We start from the raw sequence: 19,480 nt of genomic DNA, 5'->3' as shown, positions 1-19,480 counted from the left end.
AGTGATCATTTCAATCAAAACTAACGGAAAAAATCGCAAGAAGATACAGCTAATGGAACTTTAATGAACTACATTTGGCAGAGACAAACAAACGCACGGGCATTAGTGGCGTTGGCGGCGCTATTGTGTTGCGATAGCTGATACCGGGCATGGTATTTGGAATAGGCGAGACATTAAACCCACTCACGTCTTAATCTGACATCTTATCGAGCAAAAATGTTCAATCGCGTCTCACCCTTTCAAAAGGGAATGAATTTTTGCAATGAAGGCCTCGTTATCATGACACTGGCATGCATAAGATACATAGTCATGCGATATTCTGTAAATATTATCACTAAGAGAAGTAAACAGTCGTCCATATCTGTTATTCTGAAAAGTTGAAGGAGCGGCGAAAATTGTCATCGATGTGTGTATGGCTACGTCCAATTTTCGTTGACCCGGTAATCGACCATGTCACAGCAGTACAGATGTGTTCGCCGCCACCATATCTAACAAGAAAGCACTTATCACGAAGCCTTGGCGACCGTAAAGTAAAAAGACCTTAACCCTTTGAAAGCCAAAGTTATCTTTTGTCGATTTTATAAAATATACCCCCGTCAATGTTTTTCAGAATTTTGCCAAAATTTCGATAAAAAATTGTAGCCAATCTAATGTGACGGCCATCTAGTCCAAATTTATCAAAAATTAACAGAAACGTTCATTTAAATCCGTAAAAAATGTTGCAACAAAGTTTGATGGGCAAAATTACAGCACTCAACGGGTTAGTATGACATGTTATGTCACATACTGTTTTCTTTTAGGCTTCTATAGTAACTCAATCCATGACCGTGTTTTGCACCCCCATTAGCCGAGATTTCTGTGCAATTTGCTGATCTGTCAGAATCAGCATGTCGTATAAAATACAAAAGCTGTAAATATGTAGCAGCTGTATCATATGTCATGGAAACAGCTGCCTTTCCATAACATTTAGTAAGCGTATTGTATCTCTTAGCTCAGGTACTACGAAATGATGTTATCTGCAAAACCATTGCTGTGCGTATCATGGTATGGCTGTTTGTGTATGATCAAGCTGTTCTCCGCGGATTTTGCGTCAAGTTATATATCCATCTTTTATTGTCAAGCATAAAGACTCGACTGTGTGGCAAACCGATAGATAAGCTCACATACCATTTGGGCGCCATACAATAACCGATGGAGACAAAATTCACTTATTTGAATCGCCACTTTTTTATTTCAAATCCACAACTATTTCACTCAGCACAAGACACGCGATGGACTTATTATTTTCTTCTCATATTTATGAGGCTCTAGAGGCAGAAAGACAATACACGAAACTCGATTTTTTTAAAAATTAAACGAATTCCGACATCTAGGAATCGTGAACACTTGTAAATCTCTTCACTATTCCTGTTCATGGCTTAAAAACCCTACTAACAGAACCCTAGTGTACAACTACCGCTTTGCTACAAGGAGTGATCCTGGTGATTTTTAGAGCTAAACCAATTCTGCATCAACTCTGCACTTTTAAAGATGCTAACACTATGATATAAGTTACTGTTGTATATTTACACCTACACACATGGTCTATCTTGGAATCTCTGCAGTGGAGGAGGGGCTATTTTGTTATAATATACTGGAGACAATGTCTACATTTTCCTATGATTGTACTTTGATACTTTGTGGCCCCCACTTTTGTAAGATATTATCATTACTATGGTTACAGAGTTGAACAAAAGTCCTAAGGAGAACCTAGTCTGAGAACCATTCCTGGACAGCAGAACATTCCAGTTAGTCATCGTCTCCTTTTTTGTCTTCATCCTCATCATCGTCTTCTGGAGCCAGCAGCATAATCTCGCCTCTGGGATCCGCCCACTTTTGTGCCACTTTCTTCTTTATGTAGATTTTGATCCAGTCTTTCTCTACCTGAGAGATATAATATCAGAATTTGGAGATTTGCAGAGGGTCATGGGGTCATTACAAGGAGGGTGCAATAACTGATAAATGATAAACTATAAGAGGAAGTGGATATGAGAGTCAAAAGAAAGACTGACAAACTCGGAATGGTGAAAGAGAACACAGTGACAAATAGATCTACCGGTATGTTCTTGGTATGCAGTCCTAAGTATTACGATTTGAAATTCGTTATATAAACTTTGACAGGCTTTTCCTGCCGGGCTTGTTCAAGTCTCTACCAAGCCAAAATAGCATTGAATAAATGCACAATCCGGGACAAAGGTGGAAAATTTGTCTGAGGTATGTCCGATCAGGAATGCCACAGTGGAAGCGTCCCCTAAATATTGTGAATATAGTTTGCTAAGGTAGGATTAGGGAAGCCAACACCTCTTAACATACAAGGTCATGCAAAGAATTTCATCGGGTATCACATCAAGTGATGAGGCACATTGTGTATTTACCTTCCATGAGCACTGGTCAGGGTCAATCGGAGCGTACAGCAATTTCCCATTGAACATCAATTCATAGTGACCTAGCAGCCCCGTGGCAACCAGACTCATCGACCTAAAAATAAAACAAAAGGCGACACTAGGAGGTTGGTTGGCAACCAGCATCATATCACGATAGACTACATCCAAAGCTGCAACTCAAGAGAAAATTACACATCTAGCGATAAAATTTAACATCCTATTGCCTTTGAAATCAAATTGGTCGTCACATATGATACAATATTATGTATCTGTTATGTTCATTACATACATAATCATGAACCTGGGTTCTCATGAAAGTGACATCTATGATGGGTCAATTTCGTGGGATCCGCTCTCTTTGCTTTGAAACTTTGTTGTCATTGTCAAGAGATATACCAACTAAATAGCCGAAAGTCTCTGTCAATGTTTGCTTCTCATATCGATCACTTAACACACAATATTTTATTCTGCTACCTACCTGTCTTTAAATGTACAGTCGATCTTGATTTCGCCCTTTTCGACCCGAGATTTGGTAATACCAGGTAACTTCGCCCTCAACTTTATGAACTGGAAATTCTTGTACTCGTAATACTCTTAAACAAATAAGTGCACATACAAACACGTGAATTCATAAAGATTTAAATTAGAATTTTTATCGTCAAACGTTGACAGCAAGCAGCACAAAACTGATTACAGTGAAAGTACGAGAAGAGTTTTATATATTCAAGTTTCAACGATCTGCAACTTGCGATTCATGTACAGAAGAGAGCCCTCTATGGCGAAAACGATAACTACTGATATCTGGCAATACAAACAGCATTACAGTATTTAAAGCTAATGGCACTTAATCATATGAAAAGGGTAAATAAAATCTATTCCAAAGAACAAAATTAATATGCCTCACCTCGGCGAAAGAAATTTATTTTCCCCGCCATGCTACATAACTCTGCAAGGTAAAACAAAAAGAAGAATACTTTTCCAAGCAGACTGATGAAAACTTCGCAAGGTCTGATTACGGCCTGCCTCTCCACAAGAGTGCTCTTTATACTGAATATGTTTGAAGATTGTTCTTTATTCTGAATTTTTTTGGTGACAAATTTAATGTTCATCTCGACATCAACAATATAACAGTTCATGACATAAGATGGACAGGAGGACAGCCTAGATAATTATGTCTGCATCCGATTTGTGATAGCCATACAATTCAATTAATTAATTCAGTTAATTATGCCCGCTGTCTTCTGTGACCGTAACTGTTTATTCCAAGTGGCGTAAGAATGTTTGGATCGTATTCGACGTTGCATAACCCAGTAGAGTGTATGAGTCTACAGAGACTATGCACGGTCAATTATGTAGATATAGATACCATGTCTCCACATTATCATTTATGGGAGGCCAAAAGGAGCAGGAATGAAGCCGTGCTGACAATAGCTGAACGGTGCTTGACTTCGATAACAATGAATCAGTGCTACGATACGTTACATAACAAACATCATCATGTCAAAATTCAATACATACACATTATACACACAGTGTGAACTATAAACGACTGCGATAGTACAGCCCACGCAAATCTTGAATCTTCGTACGGTTACCGAGTGTGAAATCTCGGTGGAATCTCTCGTGTTCACACGCACTATACATTGTTGCGTACAGTGATAGCAGTCTCCGGTCATCAAGCCACTTTCACTCTTATGCTATCAAAGAAATACACATACACTGAAAGCACTGTTACCTGAAGTTGGTCGATAGCGATATCCGTGACTTCACCCTGTGTAGTCGGGGTCAGCAATAAAGTATCCCTTTCTGGAGAACCTCTCCGTTACTTCTCAACGTCTATCGGCGCGGTTTAATCAGAAGCGAGTCATGATACCCACGTCTGATGAGTCTAGCAACAATCAGACGACCTTAGTGGGTCAAACTTGGGTGACCCGATTTGGGAAGGGCGGCTGAGAGGAACAAAACTGCGGCACTTTTACACTGGGGGTGTACAATATTGTATACATACAGAACAATAAACGAGGGTGGGCGTGGGTCTCTTCACTAAGATGTCATCGACTCATGTCTGAGGGCGCTATACAAAGCGGTCATATACACCGTCTCATGTACTTAAGGTAGCGACTCGGGTTCATTGTCACTTATTTTCAATCCTCATTTTCACAAAGAAGACGTGGTCACACACCCGACATGTGGTACTTTTTTTATCTGCTCGGTCACCGAAGAGTTCAGAAAATTTGTTAGTTTTTTAAAAACAGTGCGCATACGGTGTTTTACTCAAAAACACGTGTTTTTTAGTTTTTTTACTCAAAAAAGTGTAAGTACAAATCTCCAATCGGCCTTGGTGATCTGTTTACGGCAATCGACGGCTGGGTATACTGGGCAAAAAACCGTGTCCCGGATTTTTGAAATTCGCTTTTGTTTTCGCACAATGCACCTTCAAAGTGTCAACTTGACGTTTTTTGCATAAATTATCGGCCTTTGTTCACGTTTGTCAGGATATCTTCACTTCCAGGCCCTTTATCGGAAATCTGAGACACGGTCTTTAAGATATATTCATTCACTGTCCACAGGTGAAAAATCAGGCTAGTCTGTCCAGGCGCCGCCGACTTATACTTATTTGAATAATGTACGCACTGCAAAAATGGAACTGAGAAAATCGACGATTTGTGTAAACGACCTATGCGTCACACATTGTGACCAAGAAGTCCGACTCGCGCACCATTTTCTGCGAATTTTCTTACACCAGGAATAAGTTGAAATATTTAGAGTCAGTTTTGCGAATTTTGAATATGTTTAGGATTGCAGATCGTGTGAAAACAGAAAGAAATTATACACTGAACTGGCAAATGCTTAGTGCCAGCAGTGGGTGGTATTTACACAACAAACACAGCGGGGTAATTAGCGATTTCATCCATTTTTGGAACGTTTAACTAGCATATTAACTGTATACTGTTGTCCTCAACGGTTACAATCTGGTTACCAGAGTTCACAGTCAAGACGAAGACGTCGAAACTTGCGTACAAAAGTCTATCCGATCGAGACTTATGTGCTGTCGTCGCGCGATCGCGTCGGGCATTCACTTGTTCTTGACTCAAGTTGTCTACTTCCTGTCTCGCGATCGGCAATTTATGCATGTTCTTTGTGAAAAGTGATTGTCAAGTTCATGTTAGCGCCGACACTGTGTGAACGGGACGTCACTTGCTAGTTTTCCTACCTCAAGATGAGACGAACACACGTAACTCTTGACAACATAAACTGTCTGTCGTATTTTTCTTAGCTTTTGCACCGCACTGCAAACTTGTCGCCCTTCGTTACGACGGGAGAGATTGACTCGTGTTATTTTTCAAACTTATTTATATGTGTTCTTGTACCGACTTTATCAAACTAATAATAATCACGCCGTAGCGTAGAACAGTGCAGGCTGTCATCGACAGCGTGTTCCGAGAGACAGAGTATCGACTAGTCTACAGTGGAGTCACTCGACTTGCGCAATACCAGCGCACACATAATTATTTCGGAGATTTTTACTTTAAGTCAAACTTTCGATCACTGCCCTCATATATGAAAAATTGCTAGTTTCAGCACTTCTTGAAGTTGAGCCGGGTTTGTTTTACGTTCAGTGTTGAGGTCCAGCTAGCAGCTGTGGAGTCTGCGGGTAGTTGATACTAGTAAGTTTAGACAACACGCACACAAGAATCATTTGTGAACCCTCGCAATTCACGTTTGACATAATTTAATTTTTGGGTTATATTTAAAGAAAGAAAAGGCATGAAATAAAACAATATTTGCATTTCGTTTCGAAATATTAGCAGATCGGTGAACTTGCTCTTGTGAATCTACATTATGTGTGTATGAACTCCTGCACTGGCTTGGGAAACTCCTTGACATAAATGCCGCGTGATGTCGGGTACGGTGTTGTTCAAGGTTTCTCAGCAGACAAGAAAAGACTGCACGATAGAAAACTCGAGTTTAAAAATATAAAAGAACACGATACTAACACCAAGCATGTACAGCAAGAGTGATAAAATTATCGCAACTAACAGAAGTTTCATCTCGCTCAGGCTAATTTTTGGACTCGGGTATGTAATCAGCATAGCCTAATATGTTCGAAAAGCAGCGTGTCAAATACTTTCATAGTTGTTGAACTGAGCACGTCTCCGTTATCGTCTGCGTCCTCGGCCAAATCTGACTCTTCACTGCATTCTTGATCGTTATTGCAGGGAGTATTAGCCAAAGTCGGATTGTTTTACATTTAAATCGACCTTTGCGCACGTTGCCGTCTTTTTCACGTCCGCTTTTGTGGACCTCGCTTGCTTTTTCGACGGTACGGAGCGCGAGCGCCGGCTTTGGTCTGCTCGACGTGTTTGCCGTACCGATACATGCGGAGTTCAAAACGCTGAGCCTAACGTTGAAGCTAGCGCATGCGCACTATACCGCAAAGCCTGTACATAATCTCTGCGTGTTTATCAAAGATATCGTGGTCGGTAATCCGCGACCGTTAAGACAAAAGGGAAATAATGGCACGCGGTGTAGCTGATAGTTTGCCATTTTAGTAATATTTCAGGAATTTCCCGGTACGATGTGACCCAACACCTTTCCCCAAAAGAAAGACCACGTGTCAGTGGTTCGAAATTTGAAATAAAAAAAAAATTGCTAAAATTGACCTTTGAACCTGAGTCGCATCGTTAAAAACCTGTGCAACGCGTCGGTTGAGAGACCGATCACATGTACTGCATTTTTGTGAAGTTGATATTCTCGGATAGACACTTTCTGTCAGCTATATGAAACAAAATGTTAGCCTATCTCACTTTTAAATATAATTAATGTACATTTTGAACAAAAGCATGACAATGATCTTTATTGTTCCGAGAAAGTCTGGCACTTTCTTGTGTTTGATATTCCATTGAACAATTATCTTGATATGTTGTTTGTTCCATAATGAGTGTGGTACAGTCTCTTTTCAGTAGTTTATTCATAAGCTTTAACTTAAAAAACAATATACTCTGTTGTCTCACTGACCTACCGGTAAACGGCAGAAATAATTTTAGCAGCTGAAATTATTTCTGCTGAGGTCAATGAGGTACAACTGAGTGCCTCTGCAGTTGCATGACTTTCTTGTTGATAAACATTGCCGCTTCCCAGAAATTGCCGATCAATGTCTAGCAAAATTCCATTTTTTGTAGCAGCAGAGAAGTAAAACAATATATTTGACTGTACAAAAGTTTGTTGGCCAACGTCAGGGGCACTTCCAACCCATGGGACACTTCTGAAACAGTGGGCACAATCTTTCTCATGAAAACATTAAGGCTTTCTCAGTTTTCTTAGTGGGCCCTCCTTGGTCTGTGTGATGAAACTGGACCCCTTAAGATTCTGTTGATTTGCAGAATTGACCTGTGTGGGCCCAGAATTCTTCAGCTGCTGTGGTGGTGGGACTAATGAAAAGAAGACAGCGGTTGTATTATATTCTATGAAATGTAGCAAAATATTTATTGCATATCATATTTACAAACATAAAGAATTGTCATTACATAATATGTACACTATCTTGATTTTCCTTTTTTAACATGCATGAAAATAAGCAATTATGTAAATGAGATCAACAAAATCACTTCGGAATTTGGCACAACATTAGTCTACACATGAGAAAACAGGTAAAAAAAATACCATACAATTTAGGTAACAAAGGTTTCTTCTGTACGCAATAATAAATAAATGAACTCCATTGGGGGATTATACACAGTACTTCAATGAACTCAACTTTACAACAAACAAGCAAAATTATATAGAAACACGGTAGATGATTTTTGCCTCTTGATTTGAAATGGTTGAAAACATCAACACAGTTTATATTGATATTTTTATTTATTTACATTCATTTTTACTTCAGGGGAGTAGTTACTCCTCCAAGGAAATTAATTTCCTTATTATAAATCCCAATAAATACTTCATAAAAATAATCTGCTTTCATTTTCAATCACTTTGCTGTCAAAAATACACTGTAATGCCATCAGACCAATAGTTAGTGACAGATACTAACACTGCTTACCATAATCTAGGTTTGAGAAGTTTCACAGTAATTAATCGACACATAACTGGCAATGTGCAGCAGCTTGGGTTAGATCCAACAGGTAGATTGTCATTATTTACAGCAACTTAAGGAGTCTGAAACTAGGGCTATTCTCTACCAGATTGGCTGTTTTGAAATAGTTCAATCTGAACATTTGAGTTTCAGCCAACCAAAAATACTAAAAGCTTCTGAGATGCTACACATTAGCCTACATGTGAAAGCATGGTGAGTTATTAGATCATCTTGACAGCTGAGCATGCTAATTTCTTGAGTGTCACCCTTGACAATTGACTTCTTGAATCCTAATGATGCCACAGATGTTCTTGGTGTGACTGGGAGTAAAAGATTGCCCACTGTACCCCATCCTGATCAAGTTCAATATTGGCATCCAATCTCATAATTTTCATGATTTAAAAGTTACACTGCGGGAAAAGTTGCATTACTGTACTCACTAAGAGATGAGTAGCTACTGATTCTTATCTCTTTACGAGAAACAGATGAAAGAAAACTATTTGTCAAAATAGTTGCATTCCAATGAATACATATGGAAATGTAAAGTTTCATAGAAATTTCACCTTTATATGCACATTGAGAGAATAATAAAGGTTATGCAAAAGCAACATTATGAACTGAATCTGTGGTGGTATCTGACAATCTTGTCCACAAGAATTTATGGGTTTTTTTTGAGCTATTGTGAAATAAAAGGTCAATGGCTGTAATGATTGAGGTTTTCGAAACAGCAGATGCCATGAAATTTGTGTGTTTGATGTTTACATCACTGACAGGTCAACAAAGGCTGATGTGTCAATGCAAACACAGCTTATGTGAATTTCTTACAATGGTGGAATGTAAAGGAAGTGAGAGTAAAACTGAGTGATAGAAAGCAACACTGGAAAAAGACACCACCATTGAGGCTTTCAGATTCAACTTATGGATTAAAAACAACATTTTTTTCATTTTTCCTTTGCATACAATGTCACCGCCTTACCATTTAGCAGCTGCTTCTTGCCAACAGCATAAATTAAAGCCTTAAGTTATTATGTACATCACAATGTTGTTTAGATCTGTTCATGTCTTGTTGCCAAGGATAGAATGTATCATTTCATCTTTGAAATGTTACAACCCAAATCGATTCTGCAGCCAGAGTGACTCAACACTGAAATCCCACCTAACAGTTTCACCATCATTTGACCCAAAACCTGTTGTTATCAATGGTGATTGTGGAGGTGAATGGGTTAAAGCTGCACAGAATGTTCAAGAACTGACACACATCTTTTCCAGTTGTACTGATTTCAAAACCACCATCACATATTACTGAGGTTTTTGTTGTGCTATTCTCTGACCTTCCACTTTCACATCCACGACTGCTTTTTGTAAATTCTCAATTGTACATCTGCTGAATCCATCAAAAGGTCATGGGGTCAGATGATTAATCTTCTCCAATGAACACATTGAAGTTCCGTGCCAGCATCTTGACCTAAAACAGGAGACAAACAATGCAATATTGAGAGTTATACAATGAGGAGGTAAAACAGAAAATAAACTGTACTTGGGATAAAAACCAGTCAATTTATAAACTTCATTTTATACTCCAATTGACTAATTATTAAATCTAAATGCAGCATGTCTGTTGAGGAGTAAATTATCATGATGTATTCCAATGAAAGAGATTTTGAACTGAGGACAGTGTGAGGTTGCCTCTATGGCAATGAACATAACACAGATGTTACAGATGTTTTCATTGAGCCATTCTCTCACCTTTCACACTCATGACCTGATGGCAAGTCTGGTTGCCACCAGGAAGTTTATGGTAATACATGTCTGATAACATAAAGCTTTGCTAAAACTTCCCACAAGCAAACTGTAAACCATCCTCGTGGTCCAAGTGCATTATCATAAATAGATATCAGGGGTCACAAGTTTGGAATTAAAGAAATTATCTACATTTACTGGCAACTAAAATTCAAAAGTGGCTGCCACACTGTGCTGATACCGGTACCTGGGGAAATTAAACTTTCAATTTTCACTAAAAAAAGATGTTGAAAATTCTATTTACTCCAAAGGCTTTGAAGTGAGCCAAAACAAGCACCCTACTAGAAAAGCATTGTAAATATTAGAGTGTTCAAAAAACCTGTTCCTTAAACCCAGTGAAAATCCCAGTGAAAATTGAGTATTTTGCATCACAAACGTTGACTGTCCTCCCACAATATTTTCAATGTAAACACTCAACTGTACTTTACATCATTTTGGAACTTAAGAGCTATGCACCTTGATCATATGGGTCGAGTTGTTTCAGGTGACAATAGGATCCTACAAGTATTGTCGTCTATTAATTTCCATTGAAACTGAAGTTTATAGTGTATAACTTTCTGATAGATAGACATAGCGGGCACATGCCTTCAACAGAAATTGTATGAAGTGAGAAAATATTGAACTCTTCAAAACAAATCTTGGCAGTAACGGTACAGCAGACGTTCAGAATACAGGATATTGAGGACAAGAAACTGTGACATGATTATGCTCACCTTTTCCATACTATTGTAAATTGTCCTGAGTGTGTCTTTAACCATAGACAGTCTCTGCGTCTCCTGCTGGTGAGTGTCTTCAAGTTCACTGAACTTCTCTTTGTAGTCTTTCTTGTGCATGCGCAGTGTCTCCAGTCTCTCTTGGAGTTCTGTGATCTGCTCCTGTAGTTTCTCCTCTTCTCGCTCTATGTTGCCGAGCTGTTTCTGTGGATGGCATGAGATATACAGTACAACGGTTGTGACATCTCTTGGCAAAATTGACAACACACCTTTAACCTGTGCAACTCAATTCCCTATGAACAAGTTCAAACTCATTTTCACATGGATGTTGACAAATGTTACGAATTTGGGATCTGGATACTGGGAAACAAAATCGACATAATCTAATTAGCACTGGTGTCCAAAGTTCAATCAACAGAAATCCAACGCTGTATGTACATGATCAGTGTTACCCACATATTAGAAAAGTAGAGGGGTGGCCAATTTACATAACATTGCAAAATTTGTATACATATTCTTTTGCTGTGAAAATGCATTATTTTGTATTGGGATGCTCAAAAACAGAGGGGTGGCCCATCTCTCAAACCCCCTTGTCGAGAACCCTGATGCTGAGCTGTCCATTAAATTAAAGCAAATAAAACTTCATTTTTCTTTCAACTTGTTTGGCTTCTGTACTTGAAGCTTGGAGATTTACATCACATTCGAAACTTTACCTTTTGTCGCTCAATTTTACTTGCAAATCCTTCCAAGTTTTCTACGATTGTCTCCTTCTCATTTTTCAGAGCTTCAGATCTTATCGCCAGACTCTGATACTCCTCAGCATAGTGCTGACCTTGATCTGAGTTGTTCATTGTCTGTCTCTGAAAACGAATGTCCTCTTCCTGTCTCCCTTTGTGAGTCCTGTCTTCATAATTTGCAGGGCTGTAACCCTTTTTACCAGAGTCATGTCCTTGAGATGAACTTGACACTGGGCTGTGGTGGGAGTAACCTGGCTTTCTTTTCGCGATGAAGTCTTGAATGACTGTCTGAAGGGTGGTGTTACATAGGAGGGAGGCCACTGTTGAAAGCACACATACAGCATTTTTTAAATACATGGATCATCCACAGGTGTTTTGGCAATAACATAATGCAGATTTCACAGACAGCACATTATTTCTCTGTTCTACTCTTCTGAACAAAAATGTTTTCTGTATTACTTTTTTAGACTGACATGCCAAACCTTGTTTCTAGTAATACTGAAAAATAGCAATTGTGTATTGATTCAGAGACATGAAATGTACTTCAGACAATGTCAACAGCTCACTTTTGTTCTACAGGTCGGGCATTTATTCTATCTTCAGCACAGGCTTCACACATGGTGTGACCGCAGGGTATCAACAGGGTTGGGGTGTGGTCAGGTGGCACCTGGATAAAGAGCGGATAGGTTTAACATTTCTACTTACGCAAGTGTGTGCAAGACATTTAATTATGTGAATTTAAATAATGTGGTACATTGCAAACTGGGCAATTTATATGATCTTGATTGTCATATTCAGGCCAACTCTGACATTACCGATATAGGATTTCATTAATTACAGAGTACCTAGTACATAGTACAGTTCATTCAGCATAATAACAAAAATCAAATAGGCTAGCCATACAGTGGTAATTATTAGGATACTTTACCAGAACATTACTGATAGGTATTGAATTTGTGATTAGTTTCTAATAAACACAAATCAACACCAGAACATGTTTTTTGTTAAATCTGCAGAAATTACATTTCAAGTCTGCACAGAGGGTATTTGCCATATTTACTAACCATCAACTGTTTACACTTGCTGCACTTGTGACTAGAAATGACATCATCATTTTCACCGCCATCATGGCTCATCACTCTCCTCGGTCGTGAGTACTCTTCCTGCTCTCTCTCTTGTTCTATTTCCGCTTTGACTCTACTGGCTATCTGATCTGCTAGCTTGTCAAACATATCGGGGGCCATCAGTCCACCGGTTGAGCTGAGCGGTTTTTCTCTCGTACCTGAGATGTTTTCATTTTGTGTGTTCGAGGCAGTGTTACTTGTAGTCCTTATATCACTGTTTTCAAGATTATACATAGCACCCTTATCGATTGAATTTGTCCTGTGTTTCCTGCTATCACTCTCTAGGCCATGGGAATCTGTATCAACACTATTTAAATCAGGTTCTGAACTATAAACTTGTCTTTTTTGTTTTCCACTCTCTGCATAGGATGCGCGTTCTTTTTTCTGGGCGGAAGTAGCAACAGATGAGGTGGATTTTGGTGTTGGTGGTTTTGCATGTGTTGAGTTTCTACTGCTGTTCTGCCTGCTTGATGTGCGACTGCCACTACTGCTGCTGCTTGTGCTAGTCCTGGCCGCTGGTGATGCCGACCTCGCTCTAACACTGGATTTCTTCTTCTTCTGACCACTGCTGATGATCCACATGTAAGGATCTGGTTCTGGAATGAAAACAAAACAAGAGTGTCACATAATATGACATACCCCTCTTCACATAAACAATAAGATACCTCTAAACTAGAGACAAACTGCATGTCGGCAGTGGTTTGTCCCGATTCAACATGTGTATGGTTATTGTGCAGAGCTACATGTAGAGGGGAAAACAGGTCCTGCTAAAGACCAAGAAGCACCACTGTCTATGGTCCCATCCAATATCTGGGAAAACCATATGCTTCTTCACTACAACAAGTACAATTAAACATCACCAGGACACTGTTCAACATTTCTAACCTTTCTTTGTGCTTGCTTTCTTGGCGGGTGTTGAATTAGGAGTTTTCTTGTGGTTCTCCTCCTGCCTCCCTGTACTGGTAGAATCAAACACACCACTACCACCAGACTCTTGATGCCTTTCTCTCTGCGACATCCAGTTTGCTTGCATTTGCTTGATTTCACGGAGCTGAGATGTAACAATAGACAATTATTGATTATTGCCAAACCTCTCAGACGCTGGAAGTAAAACCATTGACAGTAGAGGCCCCCTCTGCTGTCTATGGTAAAACTGATACGATGGAGAGTCTATGAAGTACATGTATTAATAACAAGAATGTTAGCTTTATTTTCCAAGGTAGATGCAGTGTAGAGTCTAGCAGTGTTTTGGAGATTCTATGGCACTCGAAAAGTAATGGCAATCATTGAATGTGACAAACCACCTTGACAGTCATATTGTATGCATTCACTATTGTAGTGCTGCCACTCTCCAATCACCCTGCTGACCGATCAGCATATGGTTACTACAGAACTGTACCTACTGTACCAAACTTGTTCTTTACTGGTCATCGATGACCTGACCCCAGTCAACTGGACCCTAAGTCAACTTGACCCTAAACCTTGAACACGTATGGTCATTCTACCTCAAAGTACCCTGAACAACTCTACCTTCTAGACAGTTTATCTGTTCAAATCATTTGTGATTAATACCCACTTGTGTTGAGAGTTATTCCGTTTCTTCTTATAATATGTGTGTGGACCCATATTCGTAGTGTAGTTATCCCCTATTACATGTTAGCTTACACAATTGTCTGTAACTGTGCTGCTAGGTTGCTGAATCGGAACCTGTACATGTATATACTATACACTAGTTTGGGTACAAAGCAAAATCTATCCTTATTTTAGGATTTACTTACATCAAGTTTCACTGAATTTTCATGTTTACATGTAGTGAGCCTGTTTGCCTGCGCAATAAAAATCAAGAGATATAGGGATTGGTTTTTTCTTTGCTTTCATCACGTCCCAGAATGTCATTGCTAGTGGATCATAACCTCAAAAATACAGCTTTAGAATGAAAGTGACTTTGGCCAGGGTGCTTTGGCAAAAACTATTTTACGGTCCAGTTGACTTTGGTGCAGGGTCCAGTTGACTTGGGTAAGGGGTCCAGATAACGCGGGGTCCAATTGACCTGTTACTGTCATCAAGACCCCTTCAACCGTATGATAACGGAGAATTATGTAGTAGCTGCAATACATTTACTAGTAATCCCTTGGCTTGCTGCAGTCTGTAGCTCCACCATTCTGCCTCCCCCCCCCCAACACCAACACCAACAGTCACACAACAGGGGACAGGGCTCGAAATTAACTTTTTTCCCTGGTAGTCCAATTCAATTAGGCTACCATTTTCTGAAGTTGGTAGCGCAGTGACAATGGCTGGTAGCCGTGCATATTTTTAGTTCAGGGATATCTTTTTTCGTTACCCAGACAAGAAAAGCTGTTTTTCTAGATTCTGCCCATAAAGTGAATTTTCTAGTCATTTGATGTAAATATTGCACACCTTTAATTCTCGACCGCAGGTCACCGGGTACTTGCGGGTTCTTATGTCATTTTGTGTCACAGCGTCCGTGAAAACAAATAATTGAAGTTCGGATTTTTCAACCAACAAAGCACTATTCAAAGTTTCAATACACATAAATGACATAACTTTTAGTTCTGCTTTTTTCCACACAATTTCTGTATCATTCGCTCTTCTGTATCATCTGATCTCTCATTCACCTCGCTCGTATGAGTTTCAGCTACTGACATCACTCCGCGGACAAGAATACCCAAGGAAACAGTTATAGTGGATGATAGTGATACTTAAAAGTTTGGTGACCTATTGACAACCCGTTTTACTTTGAGTTGTATGCAAATTTTGATTATCGTCATGACAAAAACACGACCTTCTCAGCACTGAGACATACTGTAACAGGCTAAAAAGTAGAGCAAGGGGCATTTCTGTAGGGGGAGGCATAATTTCCGTGTAATTGTTATTGATATATTATGATCAAAATGCAACAAAATGCGCTTTTCGCTGGCCATCATTTCCTGTGCCTGTCATTCAAGTACTTCAGTTCAGAAATCGAAACTTTGTTGCGAAGTTCCATCGCACGACCGGTCGTCTTAGTAATTTGTATAACAAAGTCATAGTCTGGTCTTTCTGTGTCTAGCTGGGTTTGACCTCGCCCTGCGTACCATGCTGTGTGTTCCTGGCGTTACACGGCTCCCCACATGTGGTGGGGAGGCCGTGAAGTGCCGGGAACACACAGCACGGTACGCAGGGCTAGGTTTGACCATGGATGTACAAAAATACATCCATGGTTTGATGGCAGGGGTCCAGACACTTCGCACCAATACCAGTTCCCCCCACATAACTTCGCCCCAAACAATTTCTACCAAAACCACCTCGTCCCAAGTACTATTTCGTCCAACGCCACTTCGCCCCAAGTACCACCTCGTACTAAAACCACTTTGCCCCAGTATAATACCATCATAATACTACCAATTCAGTCCTACAACAATGATACCACGATGTACTAGTATGCTGACATAACGTTGTTTTTACCTGCAACTTTGAAGCATTTGTGTGTCAGGACATTTTGGCTACCATGAACCATTTATTCTCGCATGAAACCATAAACGATATGTTAGAAAAAAGAAAACACACGGACTACTAAATGCTACAACTCAGGTGCCGTACGCGGAATTGCACGATGTCATTTTCTCGAAATGTGTACACTTTCAGAACTTCACAACTGGGATGATAGATACTGATAGGTGATGAAAAATTCGAGGGCAGTGGTCGGCTATAACTTTACCGGTTGGCAATTAGTTTTGGGCGAATTGGTGTTGGTTTAGGGGCGAAATGGTTTGGGGCGATGTGACTTTTTGGGCGAAGCGGTTTTGGTACGAGGTTGTTTTGGTGCGAAGTGGTTTTGGTGCGAAATGGTATGGGACGAGATGGTATGATGCGAAGTGGTTTTGGTGCGAAGTGTCTGGTAACCTGACTGCATCCCAAAGCGACCGACCGGGCATGGCATGCCAAGTACTGTGAATTTCAGGTCTCAGGCTTTGGTAGTTCGTGTGGGCTACCATTTCATGGATTTTGGTAGCCCCAGAGAGAAAGTTGGTAGTCTGTGGACGCGGGACTACCACTAATTTCGAGCCCTGGGGGAGAGGGATGATATGGTTATGATGGCAGTAGTCCCTGCGTACGAATACGATGCTGTATATTCCCAATGTAACTTATACGGCCTCCATCATGCACCATAACGCCGGGAACACATAGCATCGTACGCAGGGCTATAATGGCAGCAGTTCTACTGGGTTCCCAGACACTTCGCACCAAAACCACTTCGCACCATACCATCTCGTCCCATACCATTTCGCACCAAAACCACTTCGCACCAAAACAACCTCGTACCAAAACCACTTCGCCCCAAAAGTCACGTCGCCCCAAACCACTTCGCCCCCAAAACAACTGAAACAATGCCACTTTGCCCCAAACTTATCGCCAACCGGCAAAGCGGAAAATAACCAGCCACTACCATCGAAGTTTTCATAACCTTTCTGTCATCCCAGGACTGAAACCTTGAAAGTGTACAAATTTCGAGAAAATTACATAGTGCAATTCCGCGCACGGCACCTGAGTTGTAGCATTGAGTAGTTTGCAAACCTGCATGGTAACAGGTCAACTCGACCCCGCGTCAACTCGACCCCGCATCAACTCGACCCCATACCCAAGTCAACTCGACCCCGAACCCAAGTCAACTCGACCCCGAACCAAAGTCAACTGGACCTGATATATAACTTGCCCTGTCAGTTTAAGTATTTACCTGGCACTGGTCAGTTTCACTTGAAGTTGACGTTTTGGACGTGATGCCGGAACGTGATGAACGCGAATCAAAAACCAAAGCGTTCGTTGTACACACTTATGCAAATATATTCGTGTTCTATTGTTTTCATGCATATAAACGTCGTTGCGTCTGTGAATGGACGTACTTCTACCTCTATGGCCTGTCGGTAACCCGTCAATTCTGGCTAAAAAGTCAACCTGCCTTCCCAATCTGATTAAAATCAGATGTAGAGTACGGCGACGTCTCTGTACTTGCGCGGTTTTTCTCTTGCTGAGAGGCGACAGCAAGAGAAAACCGCGCAAGTACAGAGACGTCGCCGTACTCTACATCTGATTTTAATCAGATTGCCTGCCTTCCCTAGTTCCCTGGCATTTACCGGGTCAAAGGTTATTTTATTTGTTTACGAATATAGCCTTTGGATGCTTACTGGGAAGAGACGGAATAACTCTCAAAATAGGTGGAAAATAATCGCACATGATACGGAGTTCAAGGTTCGGGGTCGAGTTGACTTGGGTACGGGTCGAGTTGACCGGGGTCGAGTTGACTCGGGGTCGAGTAGCTGCAAAATTGTAGCTCTACGGTGAGGCGCTCGGTGAGTTTTGGTTTTTGCGACATCGCTCACCAGTAGAGCTACAATGCCGAAGGTCCTGAAGAATACAAAACAAGCACGCTGCACATGGCATGGCATTTTCATGTAAAATCCCATATATTTACTGCATTTGGTCATACTGATTTATCACTACTGAAGATTAAACACTATACTACACTAACCTTGTCGTGTATGGGGTTTGGTATTTGTTCAAATACGTCGATCGCGTTCCAAAAACATTTCTTGGAGCCGCCATTACCAACTTCCGGTAATGGCGGCTCCAAGAAACACGCTCAATGTTTAATTAAGGAACGCGATCGACATGTCTGTGCTAATACCAAACCCCATAAACGACAAGGTTAGTGTAGTATATTGTTTTGTCTTCAGTAGTGATAAATCGGTACGACCAAATGCAGTAAATATGTGGGATTTTACATGAAAATGCCGCGCCATGTGTGGCGCGCTTATTTTGTATGCTACAGGGCCTTCGGCATTGTAGCTCTACTGGTGAGCGATGTCGCAAAAACCAAAACTCACCGACCGCCTCCACCGTAGAGCTACATTTTGCAGCTAGGGGTCGAGTTGACTGGGGTCCAGTCGGTTTGGGGTCGAGTTGTCCAGAAACCGTTTGTATTGCGTGTTTCTTTTTTCTAATATGCCGTTTATGGGTTCATGCAACAATATGGTTCGTGGTAGCCAAAATGTCCTACAGCTGACACATTAATGCTTCCAAACAATGTTATGATACGTCGTGGCATCCTTGTTTTAGGACGAGTTGATGGTACAATACTTTGGGAGAAGTTCGAGGTGGTACTTGGGGCGAAGTGGCGTTGGACGAAGTAGTACATGGGACGAGGTGGTTTTGGTGCGAAATGGTTTTGGGACGAAGTTGTGTGGGGCGAACTGGTTTTGGTGCGAAGTGTCTGGACCCCGTTCTACAATAACATACAGTTCACTGTGCTTTCCTGGCTTTACAAGGACTCCGGGATCGAGCTCCTTACTAACGGATCGGCGACAACACCGATGTCCATTGTATTTAATACATACCCGATCGGCAACGTCCGAGTCCGGTTTTTGGTTCTTAGCCGGTTTTGATTTCCTTGACGCCATTGCGCGTGAGACGTTGACTCAAATCTTTTTATAAACTGCACTGGTACTGAGGAATAACCAGCGACACAGGCATAATCCGAAAGACAGATATGGACGGAGTTTGAGACTGAATCATATAAAAACTATTTCACAGTATCCGCCATATTTGT

The 19,480-nt window shown here is 40.7% G+C and overlaps 3 protein-coding genes across 3 annotated transcripts; all 3 read right to left on the bottom strand.

The window, feature by feature from the left end:
* Positions 1 to 1,203: 1,203 nt before the first annotated feature.
* LOC139140594 (uncharacterized) lies at positions 1,204 to 4,439 on the bottom strand. Its single transcript, XM_070709937.1, has 5 exons — positions 4,159 to 4,439; positions 3,328 to 3,369; positions 2,902 to 3,016; positions 2,415 to 2,517; positions 1,204 to 1,923 (listed from the first exon to the last, which is right to left on the bottom strand). Exons 2-5 carry the CDS (start codon positions 3,356 to 3,358, stop codon positions 1,789 to 1,791), a joined length of 384 nt encoding a protein of 127 aa, XP_070566038.1. The 5' UTR covers positions 3,359 to 3,369; positions 4,159 to 4,439; the 3' UTR covers positions 1,204 to 1,788.
* A 3,464-nt stretch (positions 4,440 to 7,903) lies between these two features.
* On the bottom strand, positions 7,904 to 12,109 carry LOC139141264 (golgin subfamily A member 6-like protein 7). The gene is made up of 3 exons (XM_070710890.1): positions 11,729 to 12,109; positions 11,016 to 11,219; positions 7,904 to 9,967 (listed from the first exon to the last, which is right to left on the bottom strand). The coding sequence occupies exons 1-3, from the start codon at positions 12,107 to 12,109 to the stop codon at positions 9,920 to 9,922; spliced, it is 633 nt and encodes a 210-aa protein (XP_070566991.1). The 3' UTR covers positions 7,904 to 9,919.
* A 205-nt stretch (positions 12,110 to 12,314) lies between these two features.
* LOC139141263 (micronuclear linker histone polyprotein-like) lies at positions 12,315 to 19,480 on the bottom strand. Its single transcript, XM_070710889.1, has 4 exons — positions 19,269 to 19,480; positions 13,762 to 13,927; positions 12,817 to 13,472; positions 12,315 to 12,419 (listed from the first exon to the last, which is right to left on the bottom strand). Exons 1-4 carry the CDS (start codon positions 19,329 to 19,331, stop codon positions 12,315 to 12,317), a joined length of 990 nt encoding a protein of 329 aa, XP_070566990.1. The 5' UTR covers positions 19,332 to 19,480.

Source organism: Ptychodera flava, chromosome 9 (genome assembly GCF_041260155.1).
Source record: "Ptychodera flava strain L36383 chromosome 9, AS_Pfla_20210202, whole genome shotgun sequence".
NCBI classification, from domain to species: Eukaryota; Metazoa; Hemichordata; class Enteropneusta; family Ptychoderidae; genus Ptychodera; species Ptychodera flava.
The sequence above is the reverse complement of the archived record's forward strand: the minus strand, read 5'-3'. Positions and strand labels throughout refer to the sequence as shown.